At 52.9% G+C, this 15,375-nt stretch overlaps 6 protein-coding genes across 6 annotated transcripts; 2 read left to right on the top strand and 4 right to left on the bottom strand.

The window, feature by feature from the left end:
• Nucleotides 1-267: 267 nt before the first annotated feature.
• On the top strand, nt 268-1,668 carry POX_b02912 (uncharacterized protein; the record flags this gene model as incomplete). The annotated part of the gene is made up of 2 exons (XM_050111820.1): nt 268-487; nt 593-1,668. The coding sequence occupies 2 exons, from the start codon at nt 268-270 to the stop codon at nt 1,666-1,668; spliced, it is 1,296 nt and encodes a 431-aa protein (XP_049972166.1).
• Nucleotides 1,669-2,357: 689 nt separating this feature from the next.
• POX_b02911 (uncharacterized protein) lies at nt 2,358-3,363 on the bottom strand (the record flags this gene model as incomplete). Its single annotated transcript, XM_050111819.1, has 4 exons — nt 2,358-2,549; nt 2,660-2,950; nt 3,059-3,120; nt 3,264-3,363. The coding sequence occupies 4 exons, from the start codon at nt 3,361-3,363 to the stop codon at nt 2,358-2,360; spliced, it is 645 nt and encodes a 214-aa protein (XP_049972165.1).
• Nucleotides 3,364-4,878: 1,515 nt separating this feature from the next.
• Nucleotides 4,879-8,918, bottom strand: POX_b02910 (uncharacterized protein; the record flags this gene model as incomplete). The annotated part of the gene is made up of 3 exons (XM_050111818.1): nt 4,879-5,613; nt 5,671-6,537; nt 6,582-8,918. The coding sequence occupies 3 exons, from the start codon at nt 8,916-8,918 to the stop codon at nt 4,879-4,881; spliced, it is 3,939 nt and encodes a 1,312-aa protein (XP_049972164.1).
• A 968-nt stretch (nt 8,919-9,886) lies between these two features.
• Nucleotides 9,887-10,996, top strand: POX_b02909 (uncharacterized protein; the record flags this gene model as incomplete). The annotated part of the gene is made up of 3 exons (XM_050111817.1): nt 9,887-9,926; nt 10,004-10,386; nt 10,442-10,996. 3 exons carry the CDS (start codon nt 9,887-9,889, stop codon nt 10,994-10,996), a joined length of 978 nt encoding a protein of 325 aa, XP_049972163.1.
• Nucleotides 10,997-11,209: 213 nt separating this feature from the next.
• On the bottom strand, nt 11,210-12,435 carry POX_b02908 (putative phosphoglycerate mutase; the record flags this gene model as incomplete). The annotated part of the gene is made up of 4 exons (XM_050111816.1): nt 11,210-11,521; nt 11,675-11,917; nt 12,057-12,269; nt 12,361-12,435. 4 exons carry the CDS (start codon nt 12,433-12,435, stop codon nt 11,210-11,212), a joined length of 843 nt encoding a protein of 280 aa, XP_049972162.1.
• A 644-nt stretch (nt 12,436-13,079) lies between these two features.
• POX_b02907 (uncharacterized protein) lies at nt 13,080-15,233 on the bottom strand (the record flags this gene model as incomplete). Its single annotated transcript, XM_050111815.1, has 2 exons — nt 13,080-14,387; nt 14,460-15,233. The coding sequence occupies 2 exons, from the start codon at nt 15,231-15,233 to the stop codon at nt 13,080-13,082; spliced, it is 2,082 nt and encodes a 693-aa protein (XP_049972161.1).
• Between the last annotated feature and the right edge of the window lie 142 nt (nt 15,234-15,375).

The following is a 15,375-nucleotide window of genomic DNA, read 5'->3' as shown; positions in this document are numbered from 1 at the left end:
TGCACCCAGTTCGGTCGGAAGAAACCTCACCCACAGGCCCCACAAGCGTGGGGATGCCGCGCGAGCAGTTGGTGTGGGGACTCGGACGGTCCGAACTGCAAAGGGACGACGAAATATAACTGAGCACTCAAGTCTTCTTCCAGTAGTCGATAATTTCAGTCTTCGTACCTTCACCTAATAAAGGGTGGGCTCCTCTCCATTAGAGCTCAATCAGCTTAAATGACAAGGTTCTTCTCGGCCATATAAGATACTATCTTCACTCCAAGCATGACACACACAAAGGATGCCGCACTGGAAGAGCCCACGGGCGAGTACCGTCAGTATTTGCCGGACTTGACCCTCCCGCGGTTTCAAACAATGTGCACCCAGGACGCGCATGAATATGCACATGCCTTCAAGACACAAAAGCAGCCGCCATGGCTACATGCTTTGTACATGCACTGGCTGGACCTTCTCCAGGAACCCTTCAAGGGTATCACGAATGACGGTAAGGGAAAAACTTCCGATATGCGCTTTCAGTCCCGTCTTTGGAAATGGATCAAGGCAATACAGACGACTGACGCGATAAATTGCTATCTTCGCCGACGTATAGGCAAAGTGCGCTCCGATCTGTTCCCATTGCAAGATGAGAGTGTGCCCATCGGACAGATTGTCGATGCGACGCAATCATTCTTGACACTTTTAAACAACCAGCAAAAGGAAGCTGTCTGCTATCACATTGATTCGCCGGAATGGCGCACATGGTCCAATCCCGAGTTTCTCCTCTCACACAAGGGCATTCGGCTCGACGAAGTATCATCGTCCATCCGGGATGCTGTGATGAACATTTTGAAATCAACCCTCTCCCCCGAAGGCTACGACAAAGCCGTCAAAGCGATGCGCATCAATCATTTCCTCGGCGAACTGGTCAAATCCCCACGTGTCATGAACGAGTTCTCCTACAACTTTGTCCTCTTCGGTCGACCCTCCACGACCCGTCCCTGGGGCTGGTCCTTTTATGGCCACCATCTCTGTCTGAACATTTTCCTCTACCGAGGTCAAATCATCGCCTCGCCCTGGTTCACAGGCGCCGAACCCAACGAGATCGACGCAGGTCCTTACGCAGGTACTCGCATCTTGCAGAGTGAGGAAAAGCTCGGTCTGGAACTGATGCAATCCCTCTCTACCGAGTTGCAATCCCGTGCGCGCGTATTTGCCCAGATGAAAGACCCAGCCATGCCCCCGGGTCGCTGGAACAAGGATGACCAGCGCCATGTATGCGGCGCATACCGCGACAACCGCGAAGTTCCGTATGAGGGGATTCTCGCTTCCACCTTTGACGCAAAGCAAAAGGAGCTGATGTATGGGATCATCGAGCAGTACTTGTTGTATTTGCCGGCGAAGGCGCGAGCGATGAAATTGGAACAGGTTCGCCAGTACCAGGCCGAAACGTACTTTTGCTGGATTGGCGGCTTCTCCGATGACGACCCGTTTTACTATCGTATTCAGAGTCCCGTGATCTTGATCGAATTCGATCATCACTCGGGCGTATTTTTGAATAACGAGGAGCCGAAGAAGTTCCATATTCACACGTTGCTGCGCACCCCGAACGCGGGTGACTACGGACATGCACTGCGGGTGCAGATTCCCGCCGTCGAGGGCTTGAATGCCAAGGAGATCGTGTGGTAGGTGGGAAGGTCCGGCGACCTGACGGGGAAATAGACTCTACTCCTATGTACCAAGAGCAATTCATGAGATATGTTATGACTGTGTCGAGATCCGGAACCAGTATTGCTTGAATGCTCCGTGTGCTTTGTCTTTTCCAGGTATGAGCTGGCCAGACTCGATCCGTAATATTCCAGGCCGAGGTACCTCCAGTCCACAGCAGCCCACGGTCTCGATATCCTTGCGATCTGAGTCGCCCCGGTGAAAAAAAAAGTCTAACAACGTGGATTGGGTATTGTTGGCCGTGTCCCGGGCAAAAGAATCCAGCGGACCAAACTGATCATGTCAGATCATCGTCTTCCAGAAAATGTATTTGATTATTGACAACAGGCCAAAATTGACTATTGGGCTGCTTATAAAGATCAGGCATGGCAGACATTACAGGCATGAATCGCACAGCAAGCTTGTTGTGAAAATATTCCCAAACGCATGATCAAACGTCCCTCGGAAAGAGAGATAAAATAAAGGGTAGAAAAACCAGGACATCCCAAACGACATCATTATCTTCTTTTGCGCGCAGGCTTTACTTTCAGGTGAAAAAAAAAACGCGAATCTTCAGGAGCAGCTCACCCCTGGTATAACTCGAGATGTGCTCAAATTGATGAGACAACCTCCGTGTATCGTTCACGACCCTCGTGGCATCTTGTCTAGCATCACAAGGTCGCTCTCAAATCGTCGTTGTCCGGGATCAGCTCGTATCCTCCTTCGGACGGCAACACCCGCGCCGCAATCACGATCGCGCCCGCGCAGACCAGACTGAAGCACCAACTGATAGTGCAGAAGATCCAGGATTGGTCAAGACGCCAGCCAACGAAGAATCGATCTTCATTATCGAATAAATATGCCTGTTGAAAGATTACAATGGCGATAATTTAGCGAGTCCGTTGCCTTCGCACCTTCTGCACTGGCGCTCATCCTTCCATCGGGCCAGGATGAATACGGGGGCAGAACTCACCACGAGAGACATGCCGGCGGCTTGAACCACTGCCGAAAGGATAATCAAGAGGCTGAGAATCCGCCATCCATTTTCGCGCAACCGCTTCCCGCCTCCGAGCACGATGATGTACGCGACGATGCTCATGCCCTCAAGCACTACAGCAAAGGACATCAAGAACCCGACCGACCGCCACATGGAGCAGAAATACCGGTCTTCGCCATGGCAGTCTTGGCTTTCAGGGAAAGGCTCGCACGTATTCGTGAGCGAAGAGCAGCGTCGATGAAGGCCGTAGGAGTAATGATGGGAAGGCTACAATGGTCGAGAGGATCAACCGATTAGTTTGGATTTTGACGAGCGGGCTGGCTTGGCAGCAGGGTCCTGCTTTGGACCTGGTGGCATTGGATCATCGTTTCTTACCTTTTCACTGTGATAACTGACCCATCGAGGAATCACGATAGAAGATATAGTCAAGGCAAAAGCTAGGTTGAGTCAATTCGTCAGTCGGTGCTTTTCGCAACTTGGGACCCTGCACGGGCGGCTTTAAAGTGGTTGAAAGGTGGAGCCGTGATGACGGCGCGGGGGTGGTGGGAAAAGAAAGCTCAACTGGCAGGTTCTCACTCACCAGCTAAGAAGAGCACCAAAGTGCCTGAGTAGACGATCGTCTTCGTCAAGAAACCCGTATAGTTTCGGTCGGTGCCCCGGGGCACCAGACGGAAATCCATAACGTGAGACAGGAGGGCGAGGGAGAATAAAGAAGAGGAAATGGGAGTCGAGGAGCGGAGAATGACCCTTCAGCGGATGCTGATGCCGGCGTTGGCGCTAGGCGGCTGGACTTGGATTTGCTGGACTGGGGCCGATGGCGTAGGCCCTCGGGGCAGTTTCTGGTCCGTGCGAGACAAGAAGGTCAGTCCAAGTCAAAGAACGTGAAGCTGGCATTGAATCACACTCCTAGTCGAGGAAGAGACCCGTCAACTGCACAATCGGCCAGGGCACCGCTCAAGCTGCGAATCAGAAATCCTACAAAAACTGATGCGAAATCGAGATCAACGAATGCTGATTGATGGTGGGCCACCCTGGCTTGTAGCCCTGATCCTGAAAAGAACAGATGATGCAGGGTGAACTTTTCCATCCCATCATGGCGGCGGGAGGGAATGTTACAGCGTCTCGTGATCTGGAAGTACCGTACCACTGCATCAATGCAGAGTGCATGTGCATACTAATCATGAGTAGTAGGGGATATGTACCGACATATCTGGTACTCACTGACTATTAGAGTAAGACATACTATGCAGCGGTCATATACTTGTAGCAGGTACCTTCCTCGACCCCGAGCTACGGCTTTTTGTCCTAGGAAAGTCTCTCAACCGATCTGCTACTACCTCGAGGTGGAAGCAATCCGCCCTACCATCTACTCGTGGTCGAGGCCGTCACAGTGTTCATCAAGGTCATTCTTCATGCCGATCATGTAATTCTCTTCCTGCATCCCAACAAAATTATCCGAGTGGAACGTCCGAACCACGATAGGATCAGTCACCGGGAGAAGACTGGCAAGGGATCAGGTGGACTGGTCGTAATCCGCTTAGCGCCTATCCGCAAAACAAGGCAGAAATCACCCGTCGATGGAGCTGCAAGTCCGCCGCCTGCAGGAGGAAGAGAAGAGGGGCGCAAAGACGGCGATGAAAACTCGCCAGTGTACGCGTCTGCGAAGCTTTTTTCTTGGTCTCCAATGAAGGCTCTTGCTACAGGGAGGTACTATATACAGCCGTGGAACACTGTGAATGCAATGCCAGCAGTCGTGGAAAACCAAATCAATAATTCTAGTTGTACCGCGTAAGAATCCCGACGCATTTCACGTCGCTCTTCTCGACTCCTGCAGGTTGAAACGACTCTGCTCAAGCCATGCTGGAGAATCCAGACGAGGGATTTTGAAAATTAGTTAAATTAGGAATGACCGAAACGAAGGGCATCATCATTAAATTATGACACTAAGCAAGAGGTCGCGGACCAGCTAGATAGACGAAAACACATAATGTACAGGCTGGAGACACAGACCTGGCCTGATCAATTGAAAGGGCCGCGACGGGAGACCTCATACCGGAACTGTGGTTGATTTGAGCCGTGACGCCAAGAAGAAAAGGCCCAGCAAAGAAGGCAACGCAGCCAGTCAAGATGCATGGGGAAGCGTCCAAATTTCACATCACTATCGCTTGTTTTTACATTATCATTGCCAAGTCACCTTATTCGGCGCGCTTTTGTTCTAGCAGTGCACGAAAGTCATCATTGCTCTTTTTGGGCGGGACAGCCTCTCCATGGTCGTGGTCGGCAGAGGTATCCATCGTGTCCTTGTCCGAGGAAGCTGGCGTCGAGAGAGGTTGAGACGATGGGCCGGTCACTCGCTTCAAGCCCAGTCCGCCCCGGCGACCACCGCGAGCACCCGGCTGCTGAGGTCGTTTGATGGGGCCTGCGGGCTGAAGGGAATTCTTCGGCTTCGCCGGTTTGATGGAGGTGACCCGGTCTGTTTTCTTCTCGGCTTGCATTTGCTTCATTTCCTCCACACTTCCAATATGAAGGGGGCGTCCAGGCGCAATTTCCTTTCCTTCGAGTGCCAGGGATGCCTTCCCGGCATCGTGCACGTCGACATACTCAACGATCGCGCCTTGATGATCAGGTCGAAGAACAATCTTGACCAGCCGCCCATATGGCTCAACCAAGGCGCGAACACGGGCATCATTGACAGTATCCGGAATATTCATCAAAGCGAGAGTGCGTTCAGCTCGTCCACCGACCGTCTCCACCAACTTGGAATTGCCGCCATTGGCCTCAGGAGGGGGGGACGCTGATGACGCAGGCGCGATTTGCGAAATGATCGTACTGGCCATGCGCTTAGCCCCGGTGTTACCACTAAGGCTCACGGCCAGCTGGCGTCTCCCGAGGGTCTCTTTGTCCATGGGGAGTGCGGCTTCGGCCTCTTCCTGTAAAATTCATCAGCACGGTCCAATCAACCTCTTATGAGATATGTGTGAATTTACCTTGGTAGAGTATGCCACGAAGAAATACCCACGGTGGGAGCCGTCGGCATTGAGTGGCAAGTGCAGATTTTCGATGGATCCAAATTTTGAAAATGCATCCCGAGCATCAGCCTCTCTCAGCTTCCAGTCGAACCCTTTACAGAAGAGTTCGCGACCTTCATGCATAGCTCCGCTCCGCTTCTCTTTCTGAGCCGGGTCGGATATTTTGACCACAAGCTTGTGACCCTTTTCAATCTCCAATCCGTTCAGCTCGGTTGCATGGTGAGCCATGCTAGCTGTGGCGAATTGCACATAGCAGAAGCGACGCTTGGTTTGGAACTTGAGCGAGGGGAAGCGAACATCAACGATGGTGCCATACTTGTGGAAGAGATCGCGTATGACGTTTTCATCTGCAGTGGGGGGGAAGTTGGTCACCCACAATGTAGATCCCGACTCAATGGTCACCTCAATGGTGTTTCCATTGAAAGACTTCTGATCACGCGTCAGAGCTGCCAGAGCTTCGTCCTTGGTCTCAAATTCAATGACGGAGCTGTCGGAATTTCCGTCCGACCCAGGAAGCATTCTCACACCGTTGATAGTGCCGATGTGGCGAAAAAACTGGCGCACGTTATGCTCACTAGTCTCCCGAGGAAGGTTTTTAACCACGACCGTCGAATGTTCCCGATCGCGGACTGGAGGCTCCGTCTCAGCAGCAGGCTGTTCGAAGAGTTCGCCATCCGCACGCGCTTTCTTGTTGGTCGGCTGGCCGTTGGCGTGTCGCTCGTCATCCCGTTTTCGCTTCTCGGAAGAAGACGCGGCTTCGGCGGCAGCGGTAGCCTCCATGTGTTGTTGCTGTTGCTGCTGCTCCAGCTCCAGCTGCTGCTGCTGCTGCCTGCAGCCGCAGCTTCGTGTGCCTCGCGTTCTCGACGAACCGTTGCGGCTCGTAAGGCCTTTCTGGTCTCGATGACAGCAAGCTGCAACTCAAATGCGTCTTCATAATCCTCACAGTGAGCGATGTATGCCTGTGCCAATTTCTCTGGCCAGTCAAGGTCTGCACGCTTGATCGCCTGTTTGAGGACCGCGGTGGCGAAGCTAGGATTGGGGGCCCGTCTCGTCACGTCGACCGTGCCATCGCCTTGGGCACAAATATTGCTCCAGCAAAGGAGCTCCCAGTTGTAATAGGTTAGCCAGAATTCGTAGCTGTTGCCACGCCGCGGTACGAGGTTCTTGAAAGTCTCGCGCGCGTTATCCCAACTGCCACTCTCGCTAAAAAAGCGAATGTAAATGCGCTCCAAGCGGAAATGAGGATCGCCCTGATACGTCCGTCCGTACTTCTTTTCGCCAAGCTCTTGGACACTTTCAATGGCAGACCGAATGCCGACCTCGGCAACATCGAGATCCTCATCTGTGGAGTCAGAAAGGAAGGCCTGCCGCCTGAGGTAGCTACACCACGTCGTGTGCACTTTCAGTACCTCTTCCATGCCGCCAGCATCGAGCAAACCAGTACTTGTCGCCCGGTGCTTGATCCCTGAGGTCTTGGTAAAAGAGTGTCCTTCGCGCTCCGAACTCAGCAAGTACTGAGACCAAAGATTTCCGGACCAGGGACAATGGCGCGTTGCTCGGTCGAGAGTGGCAATTGTAGAGGTAGAAGGATGGCCGTGCATGGATTCGCCGATGAGGAACATGATGTAGTCCTCCCACAAAGACACATCTGTGGGGAATCGAAGGACAGCACGCTGGAAGACAGCATTGACAAGCTCGAAGTGGAATTCGCGCTGTTCACGATCACGGCTCAGCTCCCAGTCAATATACTCCCGGTATAAGTTCCATTCGAGGGCCCTGTCGCCAGACTCCTGCGCCTTGTTCAGTCGGTGCTCAAATTCTTCCCGTGCAGCATAAAATTTCTTTGAAGTCGATGCTTGGGCAACCGTTTCCGACATGATCTCCTCGTAGCTTGGTTCAAAGTAGGTGGAGATAAATCCGGAGAAGCTCTGGAAGGTTTGATCCCATGTAGCATGGGGTGTCTGCAGTCGCATTTCGTACAAACTGCGCAGATGATTGATCTTTTCTTGGGACGGAGATCTGTTAATATCTTGCCCCAAGAGATCTAAAAATCGATCCCACACAAGGTGACTATTATTGATGCGCCACAGCGTTGCCTCTGCTGCTCGCTGCCATACGTCTAGTACCGTTTGCCATGTGAACACTTCCCGCCCAACAGCGCGGTCTTCATCGGTCCACTGACCAGCACTCTGCTCTCCGTTTGCAGCGTTGAACAAATACAGGACCCATTCTCCGTAAATGTGCCAAAGTTTAGTGCAGCCAAATTCTTCCTCGACCGATCGCTGGCACAGCTCCATCACAGAGGTCCGTTCATCGACTGTGTTGGCAAGCATACTTTCATCTTGAATCCATTCGGCCCAGAGATCCTCTCCCATAGCAAAGAGCTTATCCATTTCCTCGCGAGCGGTTCTCAAGTCTTTTAGGAGATCGTACTGTCGCGGATCACCATGTATCTCGGGATTATTAGGTGGGTAAACATGGTTGACAAATCCCGCATGCAGCAGACCAATGAATTTGACATGCGCTTCGTAGGTGTGGGGGTTTTCTTGAATCTTGTTGAATAACTCTGTGGCTAATAGCTGGGAATCGGGATCCAGAGATGTTTCGACGTAGTTCCTTTGGGCGGTCTCTCTGGGACCATCCGCCATTGCCAGGTCGAAAGAGAAGCGGGGAGTCGGGGTGTTATGATTGATCTGGTTGACATGGGGGTGGATCGTGGATGGAGAGAGCTGGCTCTGATGAAAGTCTGCGGCTCTCATCATGTTCGCCGGATTCCGACGGCCCGCACGCTGGGATTGCTGGGTATTTCGCGCACGGGATTGCTTCTTGTGAGTCTGTTGACGTTGCTGAGGTTGGTGATGTTGCATAGACGCCAGATCTGCCAACGTATCCATCCCGGTGGGCAACTGCCTCGAAGGCGCCGTATCGGTAGCTGACGAAGCCCCATTCCCAGCAGCGCCCACGGTCAGACCTGGACTATTGACGGAGCTGGTGGTGTCGGACAGTCCATTGGAAACAAGAACTTGATTCACAAGCGGGGAAGAAGTCTTGTTTTTCCTACCAGGACCTGAACGCGCACGGTGAACTGATTTGTGAGACGGTCCTGCGGCCGGGATCGATGCGCCCGATGGTGAAGAACCGGCGCTGGGCGCCGGTGCGGAAGACTTCGAATTCGAATCGTGGGAGAGCAAGGAATTGATATCCATGATGGGCCTACTCGAGGTGGGGGTATCCACGAATACTGTTGGTAATGGAAAGAACTGGAATCAAAATCGCAAGAAATGTCTTCGAGAGGAAAGACTTTTCAAGCGTTGCGAGAACTGGGAGGGGCCAAATAAGGTATCCTCTTAAAACGATTCAAGCAGCATTTCCATTCCTTCACTGGCAGCGGCTTGCTAGATTTAAGTCCTGGCTCGTTGGGCAGATGACCAAAGCCGAGGATGAACCTTTCTGTGGGCGCAGCTCTCCTGCGCAGGATGTGCGAGGCTCAAGCTGCTGGGATACTTGGAAAGTATCGTTGTGAAGCAGATTCAACGGCCGCGCCACAAGTAAAGAGTGCTGGTCCGGGCGAGTAAGGTGGTCGTGAGGGCGCGGTGACTCGACAAATAGGTTCTACCGAAGGAAAGTGACACGAGACCCTAGTCCACTAAAAGTATTGGGACTCGGATGCAAACCGAAAATCCTTCGCACGAAGAACGCCGGAGGGTGGAATGGAAGGGAGAGCAGAGGGCGGAGAAACGGACGGTTGCCGACTAGTGTCAGTGCAGAGAGGAAGGAGGAGAGGGTGGAAGGGCCTGAACGAGGAAGGATGAGGCGAGTGGATCTCTGGTTTTGTGGAGATGACGGTATGGGAGCAACATTCAAGAGCACAAGGGCCCAAAAAAGGATGAAGGAGCTCTGAGCTGGGTCTGCGAACGCGATCTAGTCATGCGCACCTACCGCCGTCACCAAGTTTCTTGAATCTCGAACAATCCGCCTTCCTGGTCTGAGATGCCGACGCATTATCTATTTCTTGTCGATCCCGTCGCGACTACCCTGCGCTTTTTGAGGGCCTGAGGCAAGTACGGTCGGCGGCTAGAGCCAGCCACGCATTCACCGAAGCTGACCTTTTTTTCCCGCACGCCGACACCAACTCCGACATCCATTGAGACCAGTATTTCATACCATGGCCACAATGGGTGCTGTATCACCTTACGGGCAGTTGGCTCGGAGCGGTATGGCTCTCCCGTGTTCTGACTGATCTGTGTTCTTCAAAAGTCCCGGAAGTCCATGATACTAACAGTGTGCTCAGCAGCCCGATCCCATGTCTTGTACGCGCCCCGACGAACCTTCACCTCGACAGTTGTCTGCCAGGCACAAAACGACAATGGCAATCCCCCTTCAAACAAAAAGAAGTCCGGCTTTTTCTCATCCGTGAAAGACTGGGTTCTCGGTGAATCTAAACCCAAGGCCGCTTTCACACCAATGGCTCCGAAGCGCGAGGAAGGAGGACTCGGTGCCAGCTCCATTTTTGCCGATGACGTTGGCCAAACCTCAGGTCCCAAACCCAGCAAGCAGAAGAAGCAGTTGCAAGAGCAGCAACCAGGACAGGAGGAGGAGGGCCCTGCCTTTGGAAATGCGCAACAAGAATCGCATGCAGCTCGCCCTGAATCCCAACCCTCAAGCTCAATTGCGGTGGGAGAAGAAGATCATTACCTCGCAAATTCGCAAACGCGGCCGTGTCTCGAAGGAAATTCAAATTAAGCGGACTGAGCGTGAATCCATGTCCAAGTCACACTGGTTCAAGACCTCCGTGAAGAAGTTGAACCCCTTGGCCCGGCAGATTGCGGGTAAGCCTCTCGATGAAGCAATCTTACAGATGCGTTTCAGCAAAAAGAAGGCCGCCAAGGATGTCTTGGATCATTTGGAACACGCCAAGAACGTCGCCATGGTCCGTGCCGGCATGGGCTTAGGACTCCCTTCGGGTACCTCTGCGGAACCCGTGACTGTTACCCTGAAATCAGGCGAGCGCAAGAAGATCAACGACCCTACGTCGATCTATATTCAGCAGGCTTGGGTCAACCGGGGACCTTACGGGTTTGGTATGGATCACCGCGCTCGTGGTCAGATCAACCGACTTCGCCCTCCGGCGACTGGTCTGTCGGTCGTGCTGAAGGAAGAGAAGACTCGTATTCGGGAATGGCAGCAGCGTGAGGCTGACGCTCTCCGCAAGCGCAAGACTCAGCTCTGGACCCAGTTGCCAGACCGCAAGATCTCTGCGCAGAATCAGTACTACAGTTGGTGATTCTCCATGTCTCCCTCCCAGGTTACCCCCCTTCTTGGCGTTATGTTCTATTATTTCCGACTGAGCAGCGTTCAGTCTTTTCTTCCTTTGTCTGCGGCAACTGGTTTAGGTTTGATGAAGGAAAAGTTGCATTGAAGTGAAATAACTAGGGTTACCATGCCCATGTACAATATTGATATACACAAGTCTCAAGCATCTGTTTCAAGAATGACTTCACTTCCCATCAAGCACGTGGTTCTGAGAGTCGCGCATCTTCCGCGCCTTCACCACCACCGGTATCACCGCTCCCGTTGCTAGTGGAAACTTGCGGTGACCGGTAACCTCAAGGATACTAGTAATAGCACCAGAGTGCGCCGTCAAGGACACAAAGATATTCTCATCCGACGCGAAGACGTCCCTCAACAAATCTTTCAGCCGCTTGTTTCGCAATTCATCTGACTCGCGGATCTTGGGATCCCACAGTTCGTCCTGTTCAGTGAAACCGGGCTCGAAACGGTACCGTGGAAACTCCGCCGCGATTGCACTCTTGGTGACCGACGGTCACAGGTATGCTCGCCCATGGTTTCGCGGAGCAGCTAGATTAATTTACATTAATACTTTCCTTGACTCGGTGCACATGTCTTTTTTTTTTTAAAAAAAAAAAAAAAAAAAAAAAGACATTGGTTGAAGAGAACTCACTTCTTTCACGAGCGGTTGAAATAGATGTGTCCCTGGGCTACGCAGTCCCCCAAAGGTGACCTGCGCTGTCTGGCAGCACCGATGAAGCGGACTGACATAAAATGATTCGGGAAAAGGCATACCCAGTGCGAGTTGCTTGGCCCAGGCATCGTGAGCAGTCTGTGCTTGGGCAATTCCTGTTGCCGTTAAATGGGCATCAATCCAAGGACCATGCTCGTCTCCATCCTGCAGAGACCAGTATTCCTACATATGCACAAGACCCCGAGTCAGTAATGGCGCGATTCATATTCATTGCTTCCGGGGGTTTGATAAAAGTGAAGAAGGGAGGGGAAGGGGAGCGTTTTGGGCAACGGGGACAACCCTAGGAGCTCAGGTTTCATACGTCCCAGGCTTTCGTGCCATATCTTCTCTCAGCGACATTGTGAACGCCTTCACCATGGCGTCCGAGGAAGAGCACCTTGTACATTGTACCCTGGTCTGCAATCTCATTCAGATGCACGACATGCTGCGCAAACCGCTGCCATGGCGACTGGTCTTGCGAGCCAGAAGGATCGCTATCATAGTGCTGTGGTATCAATCCGAAATTGCGAATTGACTAGATTTTGAGCATGTTAGAAGCTTAGAAGATGAAATCTCGTATAGAATTGAAATCGGTATACTGGTGCAGATCGATTGGAAACTCATACATAGTCAAAGGTATCCGGATCCGTGGATGGATCGTCCTGGAGGAAGTAGCCTGGGACAGTGCTGAATGAAAACATTTCAGAGGTCGCGGTCCTGCTCGTGCAGGTCATTAAGCCCGAGGGGTTTATACACGTTGGTGTTCAGCGACGTTGGCTGCTTCGGAGGTAGGATCGATCAGGTATCCGGTCAATTCGCAGGCTGATATGAGTTCTGAGAAGATCTGTCGAGATTCCACTAGGCACACCCGAGTGTGGGGCCGTAGCACCAGTACCTGCTGGACTGCAGCGGGGCGATGGAGCGCATTGTAATGGTGATGTTTTGCGACTACTAGTATCCCGGCTGGAGAGACAGCCCGGGCATCTCTGACACCACGGCAAAGGGGGGCTAAGAAGAGCTGCGTCCAATTAGACCAGTATGAATAAGGGGCAGGAAGTTTGACGTTTGAAAGCCGTCGTCTCACTTTTCATTTGTAAGTGTTTCTAATCTAGAGCTAGAAAGTTCTATCAAGTGCCTTCGGAAAAAGGGGGCAAAAATTAAATGGGCCGAAATCCAGCAAAATGGTGGGAAACTTCTCATCACCGGAGCTCCAACTTTTGGGCGCTGATATGAATTGTTGCACTAGAGTCATGATCCGAAGATGGCGTCGAGAGCGATATCTGAGAGACCTTGGCCAGAAGAGCCTTCACAGCGTCTGTGATGTCGCCGCATGACCTGAGAAATCCTAGACCTGCGAACGCAACGGGCCAAGTATCATTCTGGCGGCCATCAAGCGGCCACCCAGAGATGACAAGAAGTGGCCAACAGACCGATCGAGCCACGAAGCCGACGATACGCTCGACAGCCCAATGCCAGCAACCGTAGACACAATGCGTGCCATGAAGGCATCCGCTTGAGTGATAACGGTACGGACAACGCCGTGGAGTGGCACCATTTGAATGTCGGGGGATCGACGAAGCTTGCTTGCAGAAGCCGACGGGCGATTGTCTTGCGGAGACAATTCCATCTGGACACTTGCATTGGTGGAGAGAGCTCTCCGGGACTTTGGAAGCTCGACCCTGGAACTTTCCAGGTGGTTGTTCGAGATACGTCCACGGTTTCCAACCTCCGGGCCAAGTTGTGAGTGGACCTGAAGAGCGCGTCTCTGCAGGGAATCCTGCGGCATAGCCAACACGCGACTTCCTGCGCGGTGCGAAGACAGTGTTTCCCGCGAACGTCGGACGCCCATACTTGGGGTAACTGTAAAGACGCTCTGGATCGGGTTGCTCTGATCGTGGCCACCTTGTTGGAGATAAATTTTGGCTGTGACGGGCGTTCCAGCCACGTGCCAGCGCAGGTTCGGCTGAGCAGGTGCCCGCCGAGTGGAAACACTGACGGTCTGCGGACTGGATGAGGAGGCGCGGACATCTTGGGGGGACGAAACATTTGAGCCTGTCTGGACCGAGACATTTGTAGCATCGTATGTGCCCGATTGGCAACTTGTCCGATATTTTGCTGCTGTAAAAGACTTAGCAATGACTTCAGTCGAACGTGGGACGGATTGGCCTGTCGTGACAGAATTCTTACCGGCTTCCCTGACTGGTGTGATGGCCACCCGTGCAACGTGTTGGAGAGCGCGTCTGGATACCCCACGGTTGTGCTGCTTGGCCGGAGATCCAAAATTTGGTTGAACCCCAGTACTCGCCACTGACAAGACACCAGATGCACGGGGTTGTGAGCCATCTCCCAAAACTGAATCTGTGCGCTGCGCTGTAGGACGACTGGGCGACACCACAGCAGCTGCCACACACTTTCTTTCGTGTCCAGGCTTGTTGGTACTGAGCGCCTTCAGTGGCTGGCTGGGTTGTACCGTGACTGGAACCTGAAGGGAAGGTCGCGCTGATTGCCTATCATGTCCAGGAGTGACAGAGACCTGTAGATCTAGGCGATCCCCTGACAAATGTGATTGTTGTTGTGACCGCTGTTTGTAGGCAATATTCAGCGGGACATCACTTGCGCCCAAGTGAACACCGGCCTTTTCTAGGCAGTTGCACTAATTTGCCATCAGTATTGCCATTGAGAATGAAAGCCGCTCGCTTGAAAGACCAGAAACGAAGACACTTACTCGTTTGTGTTGCTTCTTGTGCTTCTCACATGCCCCGTACTTGCGAGCCTTGATGTAGTTCTCCTTCTGTGCTTGGGAGCGTGGCTTCTGCTTCTTGGGCAGATTGGCGGCAGCATTCATATTCAGGTCAAGAACCATCTCGATCCCTCCAGCACCAGTCGCCGGAGTCGGGGCGGATACGGAGGGAGTTTTCGGGCTGGCGCTGGCGCTCGCAGACTGGGGTGAAATGCTTCCAGGCGCATAGTCAGACCACATGGGGGATGAGAAGCTTGCGGTGGAATCCGAACGCAAGTCAAGCTCTCTGGCAGTGGCATCGTACAACCGCTGCAGATGCAACTCTATGCCGGCTTCACGCCGCTTCTGCTTCATGGAGGTGATCCTTGGGTCGGCCGCGGCCTGCGCCTCGACCATTTGCCGGAAGTCCAATTGCGTCTCGTGGGAAATGGGGGTGTATAGATTGCTGTTATCCACAGGGACATTGAGGTCGGTCATCATGTTCATCTCCGGGGACAAGCTGGCGAAGAAGCTGTCTTGCGACATGTCCAAGTCGATCATGTCGGCGAATGCGGATTGGCTGAAGTCCAACGGCGCAGCCGCCCACGCCTCGCTATCCTGAGGCACCATCGCCTCCGACAGGACTGCGTCGGTAGCAGCTAGGGCGGAATATTCATCGCCATAGGCCACCGGCAGGTTCAGGAACTGATCAAAGTCGACCCACTCCTCGAGTTGGGCGGGACCATCGAGAAAGAAACCCTGGTCGGAGAGATACGCCATTGGATGGAATTACTGGGGCGTCAATTGAATGATAGAGAATGCGGGTTGAAGAAAGAACAAGTGATCTCCAGTGCGATGGAGACGATGGGAAGAAGAGAGGAAGTGAGAGTTGAGGATGACAGGGTGTGAATCGTGTTCAGAA

This window comes from Penicillium oxalicum, chromosome II, assembly GCF_001723175.1.
Source record: "Penicillium oxalicum strain HP7-1 chromosome II, whole genome shotgun sequence".
Lineage (NCBI taxonomy): Eukaryota > Fungi > Ascomycota > Eurotiomycetes > Eurotiales > Aspergillaceae > Penicillium > Penicillium oxalicum.
Note: the sequence above shows the minus strand (reverse complement) of the source record. Positions and strands in the feature narration are given on the sequence as shown.